Here is a 19,285-nt window from a genome sequence, read left to right as displayed (position 1 = left end):
TTAGTAAGATCCAGCTTAAACTTAAACAATTTTTCAAGCAAATACATCCTTGAAGACATAGAGGTTTCAGTAAACAAAGTATCAAGCAATTTCCACATTTCAGAAGCAGATTCAACATGATCAACTTTTCTAATCACAGAATCAGACAAATTTAACACAATAGTGGCCCTAGCCAACTCATTCATTTCATCTTTCCTATCCTGAGCAGTATCCTCAGGTAAGGAGTCATCAACAACTTTGAACACTTTTTGTTGAATTAAAACACACTTCATTTTCTGTTTCCAAATAGCAAAATCATTTTTACCATTATAAGGAACCAAACTCACATGCTGAGACATTTTTACAACAAGTTTTGCAAGAACACAGGAGGCAAGGCTAAAACACACAAACTTACACACCTGAGAACACACAACACACAAACATCCACCAGCAAACACAGGAACAGGTACACAGCTTTCACACAACAGAAAGGACCTCAAATCCTTGACTGTCACGAGCAACACTGGCCAAGGCTATCCCAGCTCGCAATCACTCACTTATGGAGGGCGCAGGGGGTCACTTGGGCAGTATAGGTGCTTGGTGGTCAAGTAAAATGAGATCACAAGATCACAGAGCACAAGAACCAGCGGAAGCAACACAGAAAAAACACAGAAAGCACAGAAAGACCTAAGTCTTTGCCAGAGACTATCTACCAGAAAACAAGATCCCAAGCCTATAGTGACACTAAACAGAAAAAATAAAGAAACCAGGAGATAAAGCCAATTTACCAGAGCGAACCCTCACTCGAAGGAGGATTCCACTTGCCCACCTCCTTATGCGACTTGGCGTGCCGCCCTAATCCCCCCGTGGCTCTGATACCACTGTAGGGATCAGATTAGGGTCGGATTCACTAATTACCAAAACCTCTTTGTTCTTGTACAAGAGAGCTCAGCCAAACTCTCACCCACGCGGCTGATATACACTATTAGAGAAGTGTAAGTGTACAAAAGATACAAGAATTGGAACCCTAACTATTACAGATCTCTCAACCGAAACCCTAGCTGGTTCATCTTCCTTAGCAAGAATCCTGCACACTCAGGAAGAAGGTTAGTAACTTCACACATGATCCATTCAGATCAGAAAACCAGAAGCTATCACAAGGGAAACGAAATAGATCACAGAAAATGGCTCAGAGCCCGCCACATAGCCCAGATCTATTCAACTAGAACCAAATCCAAGGGAGCACCGATGAATTGACTGGAGATTATCCTCAAACCGTCAATACCTTCACAGCATCACCCTTATACTCCGGATTAGGTCACTGAAACCCCTTAGATCAGAAACCCTCGTTCTCACACCACAAGCAACCGAAGCAGTTGCCTTCCTTCCACTCAACACTAGGATATTCACACAAGAATAGTGAGTAACCCCAAAGAATTAACCAGAGAAGCAAAAGGAGAAGTCGAGAGAAATCAGAGAGAAGTGAGAGAGAGAGGAGTATCGAATGAATAAGCAAACCAACCGGCTCACACATCTCATAACCACACATCTCACAAACCCTCCATCCAACGGTCAGGAAACACCATCCGAGTGAGAGGGACACGTGGCAGCAATCCAGCTATTTTCACTTAAGAGATTGGGCTTCTGGGCTCGGTCAAAGGAAAAACAACAGCCCAGACAGAAATAAAACAAGCCCAAAGAATAATAGGCCACAATTAATTCAACAAACTTGATTCTACAGGAATCAAGGGAACCAATTGGAACTGTTGCTAATATATTCAACAGCGGAGCAAGCGATCTTTTGCATGTCAAGCTGAGTTCATCTAGAAAGATTCCAGACCAGACAGAAAAAACTGGGGAAGGTGATTCTGGCCCATTAGTTTGGGTTCCATTTGTTGAAGAAATTGTCCCAACTGTCATATGGAAAAAAGAGAAATGTTGATTACACCACCAAAGGGGCTCCTGGAGTTAAATATTCGCTCTGATATGAGGAGCAAGAAAGAAAGGCGTGAGCTGGTGAGATGTAATACTATTTTTCTGCGTTTTCTTGTCTTAGTTCATAAACTCTACAGAATTTGCTTGCTACTTGGTTTCCTCTGTCTTAAATCACTTGATAACATTTCCCGCTACATCAGGAATGGAAAGAGAGGAAAAAATTCCAAAGACGCTTGATAGCAGCCAAAAAGAAACTATGTGAAGTGGAACAGCAACACGTGTTTCATGGTTTTAGATATGGAGAAAAGGACCAGAGGAGCTCACTTGCGAATGAAATAGTAACTGTAAATTCAAAATTGCTACGACAGGCTCTGGAAAATATTGGAATCCCGTCAACAAGGTGCAGCTCCTCTCATTATGTAGCTTTATATGATGAGTCTTCTCAATATGAACGGGCCTTGCTCACACCCTCTGGAATATTTGTATGGATGATTTGCTTGCTTGAGACTATATGTAGTTATGTGCAAGTGTTCAACGATTGCTGATTCATTTTGGAACAGAAAATACTACTAAGACACAATTTCTGTGTTTCTGTCTTTTGCCTTGCTTAGACTTTGAGTGCACAGACTTATTGCCTTGTTTACCAGTATTTTTGAATCAAGCTTCTGCTCATAAGTGATATCTATGCATCCCTTCTTCATCTTGGATCAGGCTGGATTTACACCAAATTTTGGCCACGGTGCCAAGATCAAACAGACTGAAGGTACCTGATAATCCTAGTTCAAATGGTACAGGAGTACTGCCTGATCCATATAGCACACTACAAAGAGCAGGATGTGAAATGATTTCTAATGGGAAAGTTGCAATAGTTTTGATATTGGAGGACATTGAGGGGACTGAAGGGACTTCCAACAACAATCTTGTTGATTCTGAGGGAAATGAAAGTGCGAATCCCCTTTTAAAAGCATTGCTAGATGATAACTCAAGATTTCCTAAGGTATTGTTTAGGCATACTGATTTATAGAGAATCTCGGAGAACATCATTATGACAAATCCTTCACATTTTTGTCTACTTTGATTTTTTTTTTTTTGTATTTTTAGTTGTTGGTGTTTCTGGCAAAATTGATTCATAGCATATATTGCCAGCTGAAGATGATTAGAGACTAACCATTCTTATTTTGCCTGAGTTGATGTTTAGACATTCATGAATAATTGAATCAGTGTGTACTGCCACAGAGATGAATGTGATCTGCTGAAAGCACCCCAATATGGTTGTCTTTGATGCAACTGATTGCTATATCATCTAAATCACTGGCTTTCCGGTTGCAGATCGAAGACCGCTCAGCTGTGCCTCTGCTATTGGTGGGTTCTACTGGTTCAATCAGTTATTGCCAAGAGTTTTTTTCAGACCATGACTACTTTGCATTTGACCCCCAGAAGGTTAGTTCTGTCAATACCTTTTACAGTCACTTACATGCATCTTGAGGAGAAGCGATACGTTTTTTGTGATGCGTCTTATGACCATGCGTTTTTTCGCTGATGCATTTCGATCTCCCAACAGGTCTGGTTTCTGGAAGAAGAAAAGCTTCCTCTTGTTAGTAGCTCAGTTGCAGAAGATGGCAAGCATAAAATCCTAATGAAGTCACCATGGGAGTTTCTCCAGAGACCAATCGGATCTGCAGGCGTGATCAGCCTGCTTTCGTCCCAGGACTCGTTACTAGATGAACTAGGCGAACTGGGTGTGGAGTACGTCCAAGTAAGTGCATACTTGTCATCTGCATCACAAGCATTTTCTCTCTGAACCTCCCCTCCCATGATTGAAGAATGTCCTTGCATAATATTCTGCAGGTCCGCAAGATCAACCAAGAACACAAGAGCGACCACGCCCTAGCCGGCCTTGTTGATTCGTGCAAAGCAAATGTGGGGCTGCAGGTCTTCAAAGACATGGCATCGGAAGAGAATTTAGATGTGATGCTGTCCATGAGCTTCTTGAGGAAGTTGGTGAAACAGGTAAACAAGCTGCAGTTTGAAGGCGTTGAGGGCTGCAATTCATATGTGGAGAAAGTTGAGAAAGATTGGGTCGATGTTGCACCAACTGCTCCCAATTCTTATGAGTTTCGCTCTTCAATATTTTGGTGCTTGGATGCTGCTACTAAAAACAAAATTTGTGTCTTGTATCCATCTGATTACTAGTTTTGTAATAGCAGTTACAACAGTTTAGGGGATTTTATCCAAAATATAAAGGTCTTGTTGTCATTGACCCATTAGTACATTTATCTAGTTGGAAATATATATTTAACCATCTAGGAAACAAAAAAGGATAATTATCAGTTAAACTTACAGTATATATTTTTAATTTCTGGTGCCATTTAACTCAACCAGAAAGGAAAGCATTCATATGTTTGGTGCCATTTAACTCGACCATTAGACTAAAAAGTGAAATATACATAATCATATGGTAGAAACTGTTTTGTGTGACAAATTGTGAATCAGCAAACACAAAGGATACTGAGCTTTTGGAGGGATTTTACCTTTGATTAATCACCAGACTGAAAACACTTCAAACAATCCACAACAAGTCTTCCACGATGTTTTCTGAAATGGCTGCAAAAAGTAGAAACAAATAAATCATTATAGCATAAGTTTCTTCAAGAATACTTGAATGTGTTCGAAGGCTCAGACGCAGCACACGCCTGAGTATCTACAGATTCTTTAACGCGTTGTTCTCCACCGTCTAAATCAACTCTAGGAGATGGTGATCTAGTATTATTTTCTTGTGTAACATATTCCTTTGGATCAGATGTTTTTGGAGTGCCTTCAGCAGATCCAATACCTGCTTCTTCCACGGACGTGCAAGTTCTTTCTTCGACAGTGCCATGCTTTTCCCCCACATTTTCCTCAAGTGTAGGCTCAACAACACCAGGAGCCACAGAGATGGCAGCTTGAGAATCATAAACAGGCTCAACTAGCTTTCCAGACAAAGAATCATCCATTGCCACTGATGATTCCCCGGAGGCAATGCTAGACTCAGCTTGCCTTTTCTTGATTCCACGGTTCTCATCATCTGAGCTGCTGCCACAGCTCCCGGATGAGGACGAGCCTCCATCATCCGGCTTCCTGTTCGCCCCATTTTGGGCAACGATGCCATGTTTTACGCCCGACTCATCCTCAATCCTGATCTCCTTCTCTGCCTCCCCATTGTCAACTATTGATCCTTCCATGGAAGAAGCACCTCCGGCCTCAGCTTCGACAGCTGGCATCTCGTGGTCCTCGGATGTAGGGGAGCTTAGCTCACCAACATTGCTCCCCTCTCCATCATCTTGGTGCTTCACATCGTCATCCCCTGCCATATATTATTTGAAAAAACAGTTCAATTCAAAATCAAGGATAACCACAACACACACATTATCTTAAACTAATTGCTTGATCTTACTTTGTGAGTTCATAGGAAATTTCAAATCATGATAGGGGAAAAGGGAAAAGATATCATTTTTCCAATCATCAGAAACCCACAAACAAAACTTAGCAACTAAGCTAGGAATCCACTTCAATTATTGCACCAAGGCAACAAACACAAGGAACATTAAAGAAATAGCTAATGTAATAATGATGCTTAATCAAACTCAACTCTCAAGAATATAGTACTATTACTTACAAAAAAATTGCAAGAATATACGCACACAATAAGAAAGCATTGAACTACACACATTAGATTAGTAAAGAAGTAATTTTGAAAAGATTTTCGCGCAGTAAAAGCAATGAGTGACGAACCATGAGTGTGAGCAGGAGCAGAATCAGAGTGATTGTTAGACAGATTTCGATTTTCCTTCTTCTTGGCAGATTTTCGCTTCTTCGCACCTGATGGCATGATGATCAGATTAGTCGAAATCTACCACCCGAATATCTTTGTCTGATTGTCTCTCTCTAAACTGAAACTTTAATTTCCAAGTACAGCTTTGCTGAATAATGATGACAGTGTGAGAATGGAGAGAGACGCAGAGCTTTGTAGTGGAGAGAAATGTGAACAATCCAGTAGTCTATGAAATTTAAAATAAATAAGTAGGAGAATGAAATACACGTGTCAGAGATTAAATGGTCCAGGAATCTGGTGAATAAGATTGAAGAAAAAATTCCATTACTCTTTCATACCGAGTTGGCATAATGTGGTGTACGGTGTACCAACTAAAGGGCCCACATGCCATATTAATTGGACACATATTTGATAAACTAACGGTACAATAAGAAACGTCCATTTGCTATTTTATGGAAACTCTGCTTGAATATGGAAAATTTCATATGAAATTGGCGTTCCATATACTATTCCAATATAGTATAGATGTACATTGATATCATAGTATAATATTATATTATACTCCCTCTGTCCCATTAAAGATGACCAATTTTTCTTTTTGGTTTGTCCCAACCAAGATCACCCATTACTTAAAATGGAAATCCCATTATCTCTACTTTATCCTCTCTCTCTCTTCCTTTACTCTCTCCATTTAACACACAAAATAAAGTTGCATAAAATCTCGTGCCGCCCAAGAAATGGGTCATCTTCCTTGGGACGGAGGGAGTAGTACTTATTATAAAACAGTATTCATAAATTAAATGGTCCAGGGATCTGGTGAATGGTGGTGGATCTTGATGACAGTAACTAAGACAAGGTTGTATAAAGCATTTAGTTTAAGATAATGTGTGGTGTTGTTGTTATCCTTGATTTTGAGTTGAACTGTTTTTTCAAATAATATGGCAGGGGGTGACGATGGAGAGGGGAGCAAGCTTATAGATGCAGCATCGAGTAGTGTAACTCATCAAATTTATTACAAGAAGAATGTGCAACGATGGCAAGAAAGATACTAAGACATCCATCGCACCACCCGCAACAATTTATAAGCTATTTGAGCAAAAGAGCCGTCCAAAATAAGCTCAGTCATGTTAATTGGCATTACGGGAATATAAAACTGACCTGGAATGTTGTCACGGGGAAATGCTTTGTTTTTAAGAAGTTCCAAAGCAGCATCCATATGTAAAAGGCCATGTTCCACTGCCAATCCAATCTATGCAACCTTTTGTTTCCGTGTTGTCACCAATATTTTGCTCTGCAAATTTTGGACAATGAATGGATGCTTCAACTCATCCCAGTGAAAAAGTTCCCAAAGTTCGTCCAAAACAATGAGACATCGCTTCTCTCTTTGTATTATCTCACATAGTCTCTCAATCAACTCTGAGTTGCTCAGACTTGGAATCTCCTCCTTTATCTGTAGCTCATTGTTCACACTTGAAACACTCTTCTTATTCTTCTTCTGATTCGCTAGTTGCCTCAGAACATCCTCCCAAACCGAGACTCTTGCAACCTTTACCAGATCACTAACAACTCTAGACTCCCTCATTTCCTTTTTCACTGGACTAAAATATACTACTATGATACTGTCAAAAAATCAATATTTTCTTATTACTCGTTTTCTTAGGATAATATTCCAACCAAAGAAAACACGTCAAAACTGAAGAATGTGTGAGAAATGAGATACCTGAGTGAAAACTAGTCCTCGATGATAATGGAAGAGACATGGCAGATTTTGTGGAAATCATGTCCTGAAGGCGTTACCCTTTTTCTCAATTCTGGCATCCGTTTAATTACAAGTTTCTGAAGGGTAGAAATTCCACTCAATCCCTCTGGAACCATCTCTAGACAAGAACAGTCCGCAATCTTTACTTTAGAGAGAAGGGGCATGGCTCCTGCCTCCACTCTCCACTCCCTCAACTTTGGCAAGCCTCTTAAAGTTAGCCTCCTGAGTCGAAGAAAACTGTTTGCTGGAAATATCATCTCCTCCCCAATAACTGATTCCCAATATAATCGCAATCTTATCAAGCAAGGAAGCTTTCCCAGTATTCCCATCGGATCATACTCAATCTCAGACCCAAACAGATCCAACAACCTAAGTTTCGAGCTAATCAAGTCACTCCCACACTCTGATAGCGCCTTCCCTAACTTAGACATAGTCCTCAATTCATGGAGATTGGGACATGTCAAAGCCTTCTCCAGCATTTGCGCACTTGTTAAGTCGCAACTGTCATGGATATCAACACAACAAACCACTATCTTGTTCAAGTTCATAATGGCATTCAAGATAGCTGACAAGCTTTCATTATCATGTATTCTTGCTGAAAAACGTCGGAGATTCTTCATTCTGTTCATACATTTCAATTCGTGAAATCTGCTATCTAAGTATGCTAGAGTCTCCAACTTGTCTACTCCCTCATCCAATCTTACTCGATAACTTCCAACTTTTCCATTTCCATAGATAGGAAAAATCAAGTGTTTTAACCGCAACATCTCCTTGAAAACATTTGGAACTTCAACATTCTCTGAAAGAGTTAAATCAAGGGTATCCAGGTATACCAAATTCCCAATGGATGACGGTAGCTTATCAAGTTCACATTCTTCTAAACACAAACGTCTAAGGTGAACAAGATTAGTAATTCCTCTCGGTAACTTTCCTCCTGCAAATTTGAATCTCATGATAACTAGATCTCTTAGCAATGTGTAATTCTGAAAATCAACTATTCTTCGTGGGGGAAACTCAACAACATTCGATTTTATGAAATTGGATAATCGAAGAGACCTTACATGCTTGCTAGTATCTTTTCCACAAAAGGCTGTAAGCTCATGCTCGACTTCACTTCTGAAATGGATAGCCAAATGATGTATTTTCATAGCCGAGGAAGCTTCCTGTAGTAAGGAGCTAAGTTTCCCACCTTGATACTCCAAACTCTTCACACCAAAATTCTCCCTTTTCCCCAATTTCAAACATAGTTCTCGTACTACGTCATGAAGTTTGCATGTACAATACTTTTTATTTCTATTTGCAACATCATAACCTAACTGAAATTCAACTTGAACGATGGACCTAGAGGCCAACTCACTTAAGTACAGCTCAGCGATGTCAATTAAAGTGTCCTCGTTGTCTCCAATATTCTCATTTGAAATCATGCCTTGTGCTATCCACATCTTATATAGTTGCCAAGCAGATATGATTTCGTCCTCGTTAAAAATACCCATATAGAGAAAGCAAGGCTTCAAATAATAGGGTAGACTTTCATAGCTTAAATTAAGCACTCCATCAATCTGCTCTTCAACTCCATATATGGCTGCTTTGATGTGCTCATTTACTGATTCCCACTCAACAATTGTTTTTTTCTCTCGCAAAACCCCACCGAGTAAAGATATTGCCAATGGCAAATACCCACATTTCTGCACCATTTCTTTCCCAATTTTTTCAAATCTATCTTCCAATGCAAAGTCTGCATATTGAATTAAATGGCAATCAGTTCAATATATAGTGCAATTGACTAAGAAGGTATTTGACTGAACTTGTAAGCTTTTCTAAACAAACGTACAAGTTGTTGAAAGACCTTAAAATTTCTTTCAAAATATTTGGCAATATAAGCAACCTATAATTCTATAAACTAGTACTACCATAAAATAAGGCTTCGATAGCATATAAGCACTTCTAAAATGATTTTCGCAACTCAATTTTAATTTCCATAGCCTTCTAAGCATTAGTAAATTTACAAAATAGTTCTACTGTGACTTGTATTAGAACATATATATTTTTAATTCATTTCTCTACAATATTTTCTCATGATTTTCTCTCTCTACTCATAATTTTCTTGTCAGCTTATAAGCTCGACTATCCAGATATTTTGACAATTTCAAATCTATTGATACATTATATTTTATGAGTTATTGGAGCTTTATGATCTCTCCATAATAAGCATACCACTAATCACTGTTTTTAAAACCTCACTGGACCTGGCAGTTAGGCCACAAATCGAGATTTCTTTGGGTCCAATTCACACATTTAAATCTGTGAACTAATGAGCTGCTGCAAATCGGAAAATTGGCCAGTTTGATCTTGAACTGCTAGTTGATTGAACCAATTTTAAATTTTTTAACATTAAAAAAAAAATTTGCCTAGTGAGATTTCATCCATTACTCTTGAAGATATAAAAGAGCTTAACCCACTACTACACCACAAACAATTTTTTTTATAAACTTGAAACGTATTCTTATATATAAAACATCAAATTTCTTTTATTTGCACTAGCTATTAATTTATGTTCAATTAATATTTTATGCAATATATGGAGTATTTAATTGTATTTATCATCCACTAATTTTTTTAATTGTATTATATAAGGTTGTAATCAAATTACAACCACGTTAAAAATAAGAGCTAAAAACTACTCCCTCCGTCCCAGAAGAATATGCACTTTTTTCTTTTTAGTCCGTCCCACAAGAATATGCATTTTCCAATTTAGAAACTGTTTTCTTTTTAATGAGGTGTGATCATTTCCCACTAACAATACTTTAATTACTTTTTTTCTTTATATCTCCCTTACTTTATCAATTTTACATTAAAACTCGTGTCGAACCCAAAATGCTTATTCTTTGGAGACACAAGTAGTATTTACATTATTAGATTCAACATTCTAATGGATATAAAATATGTCATGTGACTAACCGTCTAACCTTATTCATACTAATTTTACCTAGACTGATATTTTAGGCATTTAACTTTAAGTCATTAATATTCCATGTTTTTGGAGACGTACTGCCACACATTGGAAACTTGGATGAGATGGAGTGGCGTGCAGGATTGGTGATAACTGATACTATGTCTTGTGTTGATATGCATATATACATATACTCATATGTTGCACTTGCATGTACGTCTAGTATGTTCTTCACGTTCTGATGACACCATCAATATGGTAGTAGCTCAATAATTTTGGGTCGAAATTTTCATATCTTTATCTTTTCTATTTACCATATATCTAGATATAAATCATGTGTAAAACCATAATTACTTTAACGTGTGAACATGCAAAAAAAATATTAATGTATTTCTTCATCTTCAATAAATTATCTAAATCATGAGAGTTATATAGTAAAATTTAATTTTTTGAGATATACTCCTACTATTTAACATGACTAGAAATTTTAGTTTCTACTATTAACGCTATATTGGAACTGTTATTTAGGAACGATGACATGATATTTAACATTACTAGAATAACAATAATATATAGAACTGACCTGGAATGTTTCCAAAGTGAAATGCTTTGTTTTTGAGTAGTTCCAAAGCAGAATCCATACGTAAGAGCTCATGTTTCACCGCCAATCCAATATGTGCAACCTTTTGTGTCCGTGTTGTCACCAATATTTTGCTCTGCAAATTTTGGACAATGAATGGATGTTTCAACTCACGCCAATGATCAAGTTCCCAAACATCATCCAATACTATGAGACATCGCTTCTCTCTTTGTATCTCACATAGTCTCTCTATCAATTCAAAGTCGCTAAGACTTGGAACCTCCGCCCTTATTTGTGGCTCATGGCTCAGACTTGAAACACTCCTCTTCTTCTCTAGCTGCCTCAGAACATCCTCCCAAACTGATCGACTCTCACATTTCTGAGTAATGCAAACCCATGCTGAGAGATCAAAGGCAGTCATCTCGTTGTAGAGCTTCTTGGCAATGGCAGTCTTGCCTGAGCCTCCCATTCCCCACACTGATATAATCCGATCCTCTGTTTCTTTCCCTAGGTAATGAACAAGCAGCTTCAGCTCATCCTCCATGCCTACGAAGCAATCTCCCATCTCCAAATAGGGGAAAGTCTTCCTTGACATGTTGTTTCCACCCGAGCTTTCCCACTCTCCATGTGGATTCATGATCATGCTTCTTTTTATGCCATTTTTTTGCATATCCTTGCTTATCCGCTTAAGATGTGATGTGATTTGTGAAATCTCGGAGTCTAATTGGTGGAGTGAGTAACAATCTTTCAAAATACAGGAATATTTGCGGACGAACTGTGTGAGGCCTCTTCTCCTTGAATAAACTTGATAAGCTGCGTGTCTTTCAATGGCGGATTCGGATCTGTACACCAGATCTCTGATCTCGGAGATCCAATTGGAGATGGTACTACTTTCATGTCGTCTTTTGTCAGCGTCTTTAAGGAAACACTTCATCTCTTTGAGTTGCCTCTCGAGCTTCTTCACTTGATCGGCCACGCCAGCTAAAAACCTTCCCTCTTCCAATAGCAAATCGCGGATGGTTTCAAGAGCAATCGACACCACTGCCTCTGCCATTGCAACACTTCCAAGCTTTGATTGTTTGATCAGCGGTCGTGAAGGAAGGGGGGAGAAAGAAGGGATCAAAGAAATAAGAGAGGAGAAACAAAAAGCAGCTTGCAAAACGGGTCAATAATAGTGCCCCATTGCCGCGAAATTAATATGTAGGTCCCGCTGACAGGTTCCGGATGCTAGATATTCCTGGACTTCGTCCCGTCCAATTCCCAGACTTTTAAAGCATGAAATGTAGCTATTCTTTGCCTTCCATTGATTTTTCTGTTAGTTATTGAGCCCACCGATGAATACCCTTGGTAATTAAAAAAAAAAAAAAAAAAGCAAGACATTCATTTTCTTCAATTTTGCTTTCATCATAAATTACTTTTTTAAGTTATTTTAATCCGTACTAGTAGTGTCTTTTCTTTAATATAATTTCGGTAATTATTTATTTTAGGAGTTATTTTAATTCATAGAAAGAGAGTTTGTTTTTTTGTGATTGGATTTAATGAAAGAACGAAAATGGTCCATAATCAGAAATTTTAAGTTATTTTAATTCATAGAAAGAGAGTCTGTTTTTTGTGATTGGATTTAATGAAAGAACGAAAATGGTCATGTATGATTACTAAATAATTATCGAAAAATAACTTATAAAATAATTAATCGTGAAACCAAAATTAAAGATGACAAGCACAGTACTCCATATGAAAATGAATGTTAACAATAAAATTAATGGAAGGCCAAGCATATAATATTCATATCAAACTAAATAGCTGCGTTTCATGCATTTTATACACCGCAGCCCCTGCTGTACTATTCGCCAGGATCCATTACCCCCAAACTGAGATGCTCTTTTGAGGCACTAGATTTTATGAATTACGCCACTAGTTTGCGTCATGCTTTTACTCGACGCTAATTTTCATAAATATAGTGAAAAGTTGATTAAAAATATTAGTAAAACATCAGTACTATTTTTATACTCCTTTTCCTCTGTCCGCGAATAGGAGTCCCGTTTTTTTATTTTGGTCTGTCCACGAAGGGAAGTCTCGTTCACTTTTACCATAAATGGTAATATGTCCCATCTTCCACAACTCATTACACTCACATTTTATTTAAAACTAATATATATACAAATGAGACCGCTATTCCACTATTTTTTTTCCACCCACTTTTCTTAACATTTCTTAAAACCCGTGTTGCCCATAAATGAGACTCCTAATGGCGGACTGAGTGAGTACTCTCTCCATCTCATAAAAATATGAATATAAATGATATGACACAAAAATTAATGATAGAAATCCATGGGTTCCATCCTAAAACCAATTGGTGATTGGAGGAGAGGCTCATGAGACTTATATACTAGTTTCAGTTTTTTCTTGACACCGATGTGGAACAGTTATATGTTATATTTTTATTTTCAATTGCCAACACCCTCCCTCAAACCCTTCAAGGTGAACCTTGGAGGGGTTGGATTTTTTCTAATCGATTGGACAATCGGCCCAATTTTTTTCCGATCGGTTGGACCACTTGGCCCAAACTTTTAAGTCCAGATATACTGTTGGGTCAATATTTTTTCGATTTCGGCCCAGATATACTGCTAGGTCAGTTAAATTTGACCCACAGTCGGCCCGCTCTGATACCATGTTGAATAATAGAATTGAAATGCGGAAATGTAAATACTAAAATTAAAAAAATATCGAAGAACTTTGAAGACTACATTTTGATAGATGGCTTGATTGGTTCTTCAATAATAGGACACCCTTATATAGGGTATTACAAAACTTGTGCTCCAAGTATTCTCAGGCACCAAGCTAATGTATTTCTTAGCCTCGAAGCTAATATGTTTCTTATCCTCCAAGCTAACACGTTTCTTGATCTCCAAGCTAATATCTTTTTCTTTTACTAACACTCCCCCTCAAATTGAGTAGTGGGATCTCCGATACTCAATTTGCAAAGAACATCTTCAAAGCTTCTTGAGTTGACTGTCATGGTTCCTTAATTTTCTCTTAATTGATTTCTTCATTCCATTCCAACACTCCCCCTCAAGTTGAGAATCGAATATTTCGATACTTAACTTGCATGATCTTCAATTTTCAAGTTTGAGGAGCTGCTTCATTTTTCTTCATTGAAAGTTTAGACTCCTTTCAAGGAGTTCTTCAATTTTCTGTTGACGGTTTTAACTCGTGTCAAGGAGTTCTTCAATTTTTTATTGGCAGTTTTAACTCGTGTCAAGGAGCTTGTCTAAACAGTTTTTACTCATATTTAGGAGCTATTTTAGATAGTTTTAATTCATATCAAGGAGCCATCTTAGATAGTTTTAACTTGTATCCAGGAGCCATCTTTGACAGTTTTTACTCTTGTCGAGGAGCTCATTTAGACAGTTTTGACTCGTGTCTGGGAGCTAATTCTGACAGTTTTGACTCATGTCGAGGAGCTAATCTAGACAGTTTTTGCTCGTATCTAGGAGCCTCTTAGATAGTTTAGCTCGTATCTAGGAGCCATCTTAGACAGTTTTAGCTCGTATCCAGGAGCCACCTAGACAGTTTTAGCTCGTATCTAGGAGCCATCTTAGATAGTTTTAACTCATATCCAGGAGCCATCTTGGACTGTTTTGACTCTTGTCGTGGAGCTAATCTAGACAGTTTTTGCTCGTATCTAGGAGCCTCTTAGATAGTTTCAGCTCGTATCTAAGAGCCATCTTAGACAATTTTAGCTCGTATCCAGGAGCCATCTTAAGACCATTCTCGTTCCATTCCAGCTCAAACTATGAGCCCATTATTTTTTTTTCATCTTTTTCCCCTTTATTGAGTCTAATAACCACTGGGCCCAAATTTACTTTTCTAAAAATGAAGACGTGAAACCATAAGTCTCCTTTCTCCTTATTGGTCTCTTCTCGGTGACCACTTCTGGCACCAAACTTGAACCGCTCTCTTTCTCCTCAATGGATGATCATCACTCTTTCTCGAGGACCTTCTTGACCATCTTCGTAGTGTCATTCTTTTTGGTGTTATCGCCAAGGCTCTCCATGGCAAGTTCTTCTCATGTCGCTATTTCTCACCAAAATTCTGACTTCAACACCGATTGCGTGATGAAACTTCACCAGTGTTCACCTATTACTTCTCGCCCTCTTAGCGACTCCATCAAATAATCTTTCATGACTCCATCAAGTAATCTTTCATGCGGTTGTGTATGGGATTCAACTCTTTTCCGTCGGTATTCTCTCCACTAGTGGTTCTGTTTTGAAGACGAGTTATCTGGTTGGTCAATATCTCGCCCTCTTAGCCGGATAACTCGTCGTTTTTTCCTTTGGTTTGATAGCCTTCTCTCAGGACATTCCGGCGATATCAAATCGGTCTTCTTTGGCGTTCACGGCTACCATAGATTTGGAGAGAAGTTGTTCGGTTGCATTCTTCCTCCCTCCCTCGGCCGGACAAACCGTGAACTTCTTCTTATCTTGACTGTTGTTGTTTTATCTTCGGCCACAGTCAGCCTTCTTCTCCTGGCATGGTTGCTCGGGGTTCGCCACTGGCCTTTCATCTTCTCACCATATCGGCGGATGGCATGCGGCCTCTCTGGCCTTCCCTTTTGTCGGACCGGTACTTGCTTGCTTTTCTTCTAACGACGACGCGCAGTCTTCTTTCTTGGCTGGAATCATCCGGCTGTGGCAGTTCTCTCCCCCTCAGCTGGATGATTCCTCACTCTTTCTCGAGGATCAGCGTTGAATTTTCCCGTGGTTGTTCCTCCAACATCATCATTTGACGACGTTCTTCCCGCCAACTCTTCACAGCGGCTGAGGCCTCTCCCCCTCAGCTGCACAGACGTTGGCTACTCCACCTTCTCGGTTTAAGCTTCTTCTCCCCCTTGGCGGAATTGTTCGGCTCCGTTTCGAAGAGGAATAGTCCAACATCTTCATTCTCTTCATTCTCTCCTCCTTGCAGCGCCATCTTTTTGTCTCTTTCCACTGCTGTATCTCTGACGCTTCTTCCTTATCAGTTCTGGACTGTGTGGTTGTTGGAATTAATACAGCTAATAAACTTCTTAGTTGGACTCCTAATCAACATGATCAACTTGTTGCTAGAAATTGTAACCAAGCGAACTGGATCGGTTTCTTTTCCTGATGGAACTAAAATTTGATCAGATTTTTTTGGGGCTGATTCGTGGCTGTTTTTGAAAGGGTTTTGGCTGGTCTTTTTGGAAGGGACGATGATGAAGGCATGTTCAGGTTTTTTGGATTTTTTTTGATATAGAGACAGTGACCGATCTCTATATTTGAACCTGCTCCGATACCATGTTAGAAATCCATGGGTTCCATCCTAAAACCAATTGGTGATAGAAGAAGAGGCTCATGAGACTTATATACTAGTTTCAGTTTTCTCTTGACACCAATGTGGAACAGTTATAGATTATATTTTTAGTTTCAATTGCCAACAATTAAGATAAAATTAGTAAAGTGCTAAGAAATAAGAGGAAGATGATAAAATATTGTTAATGGATAGTGGGACCCACATTATTATTAATGTTTTGATGGTGGTATACATTGTAAATAATTTGATGTATAAGAGTATAAATTGCGATAACTTTTCATAAATGGAAATGCTCAAATTTTATAGGACGAACGAAAATGGAAAGTGTACATATTTTTATGGGAGGAAGGGAGTATATTAGTTTCATACTCCCCCTGTCCACCATTTAAAGAGTAATTTTGACTTGGCACGGGTTTCAAGAAATTGTTTGACTTTGTGAAGAAAAGTAATTGGAGAATGTGAGTGGAATGTGGGACGCATTTAAAGTATTAGTTTTATACTCCCTCCGTCCCAACTAAGTTAAGTCATAGCTTTTAGACACGGAGATTAAGAAATGATGTTGAAAAGTAGGAGATAGCAATAAAATAAGAAAGATAAAGAGAGAGAGAGAGTAAAGTTATATAGTAGAATAAAGTAAGAGTGATTGGATATTTTATTTTTTGTAAAAAAAGGAAATGACTCAACTTAGTTGGGACATCCCAAATAAGAATACGACTCAACTCAGTTGGGACGAAGGGAGTATTAGACTGTGAATATGAAAAGTTGATGGACTGTGGGGTCTGCATACTAAAAGTTGGGATCTGCATACTCAGTTGGGGTCTGCATACTAAAAGTTGACTAATTAAATGATTTTATAAATCGCATAAACCCAAAATGGCAAAAAATGGTTCTTTAAATGGTGGGCAGATGGAGTAATAAAATGTGGATAAGAATAAGTTAGTGGAATCATTACCAAAGTAGTAAAAGGTAGGTGTGACAGGTATTAGTCGATGAACCAAAAAGGAAACTAGTGACATTTAATGGCGGACTGAGGGAGTACTCACTTAGCACGAGTTTTATGAAATTTAGTAGAAAGTGAAAGAAAAAAGTTAGTGGGGTGTTGAGCTTTTGTTGGTGTTTAATTCATACACTACTCTATGCCTTTTATAGGCACAATATTATGACTAGAGAGATCATGGATTAAAACATGAGTAAAGGTCAATTTTTTTACTAAACACATGGCCGAATGGCCGATACACGAATTTGGTCCAAAACATTCACTTTTTGAAAAACAGGTCCATAACAAATGAAATTCGTGTCGATCCGGTCCATTTTTTACAGTTCCGTCATTTTTTTACGGTCAACCGTCGATTAGCAAAAATTTGACCCGATTAGGCTTAATCTCGGATTATTAGAATCTTATTATTTTCTAATTATTTTGCTAATTAAATACTCCCTCCGTCCCACATTTGGAGTCACTTATTGTTATGGCTCGGGTTTTAAGAAAGAGTTGAAGTGTGTAATAAATGAAGTGAGATGGCGGAGGGTGTAATAAATGAAGTGAGATGGTAGAGTGTGTAATAAATGAAGTGAAATGGTAGAGTTGGTTGAAGGTGGGTCCTTTTTGACTTTTGATTTTTGTTTTGGTTTATTTTAATGTAGATAATGACATTTTGATGTAATTTTGATGAAGAATGGGGTAAAATTGTATGACCAAATATGGAAAATTCTAAAAGTGACTCTTAAACTGGGACGGACTTTTATGACAAAAAGTGTCTCTTAATCTGGGACGGAGGGAGTAATTTTTTAAGTATTTTTTAAGTATTTTCCAGTTCCATATCTAATTCAAAATCATTCATCCATACCACACTTGGAAACTTAATCGACTCCCTCCGCAACTCTCCAACTTTCTCTTCTCGTTGTTTACACACAATCCACAAAAACCCTAAGTCTGAGTCTGACCGTGAACACCGCCGACGCCGCCGATTATCTGGTTATCTTTTGTTGGTGGCTACTTGTTTGTTGATGGTGTGTGCTGGTTTTTTGAATGGTGGATACTTGTTTGCCATAGTTTTTTTGACATCAATCGGCACTGGTCATGCTTAGAATTGTAAATGTTCAGAACGCATTTGATATTGATAATGAATATGTTGGACTAGTTTGACGGTATTTTGCTTCATCTTCGACGAAATAGTAGTCCATAATACTATGTTGATGTTTCAAATCCAGTTTCAGAACCTTAATATGCATCTCAACATTGTCATTGTCAGAATTCAAAGACATAGATTCAGGGACTTACATTCAAGATTCAAAATTCAAAATTCAAAAGTCTAAATTCAAAATCAAAATTCAATTGCTTTATCGGAAATGATAACTAAGGTTGACAGTAACGGCTTCGTTTCGTCGATGGGTCGCCCCTGTCGCTGAAATTTCTGCAACACCACGACCTCTCCATATCCAACGAGTACGATGAGTTTTGGACCAAGTTACTGTGAAAGAAAATTAGGTTATTGGTGGTGTGGGAAAGAAGAAATGAAAGAGGGAGAATAAAAAAAATAATTTTTATTCATATTTTTATTTAAGGGTTTTCTATTTTACAAATGTTTAAGAATTTTTAAAAAAAAAAATTAGATACAGTAGTATAAAATGGCTAATCCGATTAATAAAACACTAATTAACGGTTGACCATCGGAAAATTGACGAAAATTAGATACAGTAATAAAAAATGGCTAATACCATTTATGGAATATTTCAACCGGGACTCTTAAAGTGGGACATCCAAAAATGGTAAATCGGGACTCCTAAAGTGGGACGGAGGGAGTATCTTTTTAATTTTATTTTAAAGATTTTAATTATGTGTTTTTTTTTTATTTTTTTAGGATTTTAAATTGTAATTTTTTTTTATTTAATGAAGTGTGTTTTTATTAATTGAATGTGTTTTAGGAAGAAGTTTGGAAC

At 38.0% G+C, this 19,285-nt stretch overlaps 3 protein-coding genes and 1 pseudogene across 5 annotated transcripts; 1 reads left to right on the top strand and 3 right to left on the bottom strand.

The window, feature by feature from the left end:
- Positions 1-1,714: 1,714 nt before the first annotated feature.
- On the top strand, positions 1,715-4,174 carry LOC125196619 (uncharacterized; annotated as a pseudogene). The gene is made up of 6 exons (XR_016128660.1): positions 1,715-1,995; positions 2,115-2,314; positions 2,626-2,911; positions 3,244-3,354; positions 3,476-3,670; positions 3,763-4,174. The product of XR_016128660.1 is annotated as an uncharacterized LOC125196619 (transcript).
- Positions 4,175-4,238: 64 nt separating this feature from the next.
- Positions 4,239-7,324, bottom strand: LOC125192013 (uncharacterized). Of its 2 annotated transcripts, XM_089057735.1 has the most exons (4): positions 6,884-7,321; positions 5,686-5,772; positions 4,748-5,257; positions 4,239-4,518 (listed from the first exon to the last, which is right to left on the bottom strand). In XM_089057735.1, the coding sequence occupies exons 1-4, from the start codon at positions 6,939-6,941 to the stop codon at positions 4,475-4,477; spliced, it is 699 nt and encodes a 232-aa protein (XP_088913861.1). In that variant the 5' UTR covers positions 6,942-7,321; the 3' UTR covers positions 4,239-4,474. The 2 variants fall into 2 exon arrangements, with proteins under 2 accessions (XP_088913861.1, XP_047945421.1); XM_048089464.2 differs by having other exon boundaries at positions 4,239-5,257; positions 6,884-7,324.
- LOC148929445 (putative disease resistance protein At1g50180) lies at positions 6,975-7,307 on the bottom strand. Its single transcript, XM_089056853.1, has one exon. It carries the CDS (start codon positions 7,305-7,307, stop codon positions 6,975-6,977), a length of 333 nt encoding a protein of 110 aa, XP_088912979.1.
- Positions 7,325-7,409: 85 nt separating the features above from the next.
- On the bottom strand, positions 7,410-12,077 carry LOC125195433 (putative disease resistance protein At1g50180). Its single transcript, XM_048093582.2, has 2 exons — positions 11,018-12,077; positions 7,410-9,219 (listed from the first exon to the last, which is right to left on the bottom strand). Exons 1-2 carry the CDS (start codon positions 12,066-12,068, stop codon positions 7,457-7,459), a joined length of 2,814 nt encoding a protein of 937 aa, XP_047949539.1. The 5' UTR covers positions 12,069-12,077; the 3' UTR covers positions 7,410-7,456.
- Between the last annotated feature and the right edge of the window lie 7,208 nt (positions 12,078-19,285).

This window comes from Salvia hispanica, chromosome 4 (genome assembly GCF_029641045.1).
Source record: "Salvia hispanica isolate PSC_SH4W2 chromosome 4, Shi_PSC_v1, whole genome shotgun sequence".
Lineage (NCBI taxonomy): Eukaryota > Viridiplantae > Streptophyta > Magnoliopsida > Lamiales > Lamiaceae > Salvia > Salvia hispanica.
This window is presented reverse-complemented; position numbering and strand designations above follow the sequence as displayed.

What these genes read in the sequence shown, in the direction of transcription:
- LOC125192013 (XM_048089464.2), bottom strand. Translation starts at nt 6,941, where the DNA reads ATGGATGCTGCTTTGGAACTTCTTAAAAACAAAGCATTTCCCCGTGAC. An exon ending in TCCCCGTGACAACATTCCAG is followed by an intron (nt 5,773 to 6,883) that starts GTCAGTTTTATA and finishes TCATGCCATCAG; the next exon opens with GTGCGAAGAAGCGAAAATCT. An exon ending in TGCTCCTGCTCACACTCATG is followed by an intron (nt 5,258 to 5,685) that starts GTTCGTCACTCA and finishes AATATATGGCAG; the next exon opens with GGGATGACGATGTGAAGCAC.
- LOC125195433 (XM_048093582.2), bottom strand. Translation starts at nt 12,068, where the DNA reads ATGGCAGAGGCAGTGGTGTCGATTGCTCTTGAAACCATCCGCGATTTG. An exon ending in TCACTTTGGAAACATTCCAG is followed by an intron (nt 9,220 to 11,017) that starts GTCAGTTCTATA and finishes TTCAATATGCAG; the next exon opens with ACTTTGCATTGGAAGATAGA.
- LOC148929445 (XM_089056853.1), bottom strand. Translation starts at nt 7,307, where the DNA reads ATGAGGGAGTCTAGAGTTGTTAGTGATCTGGTAAAGGTTGCAAGAGTC.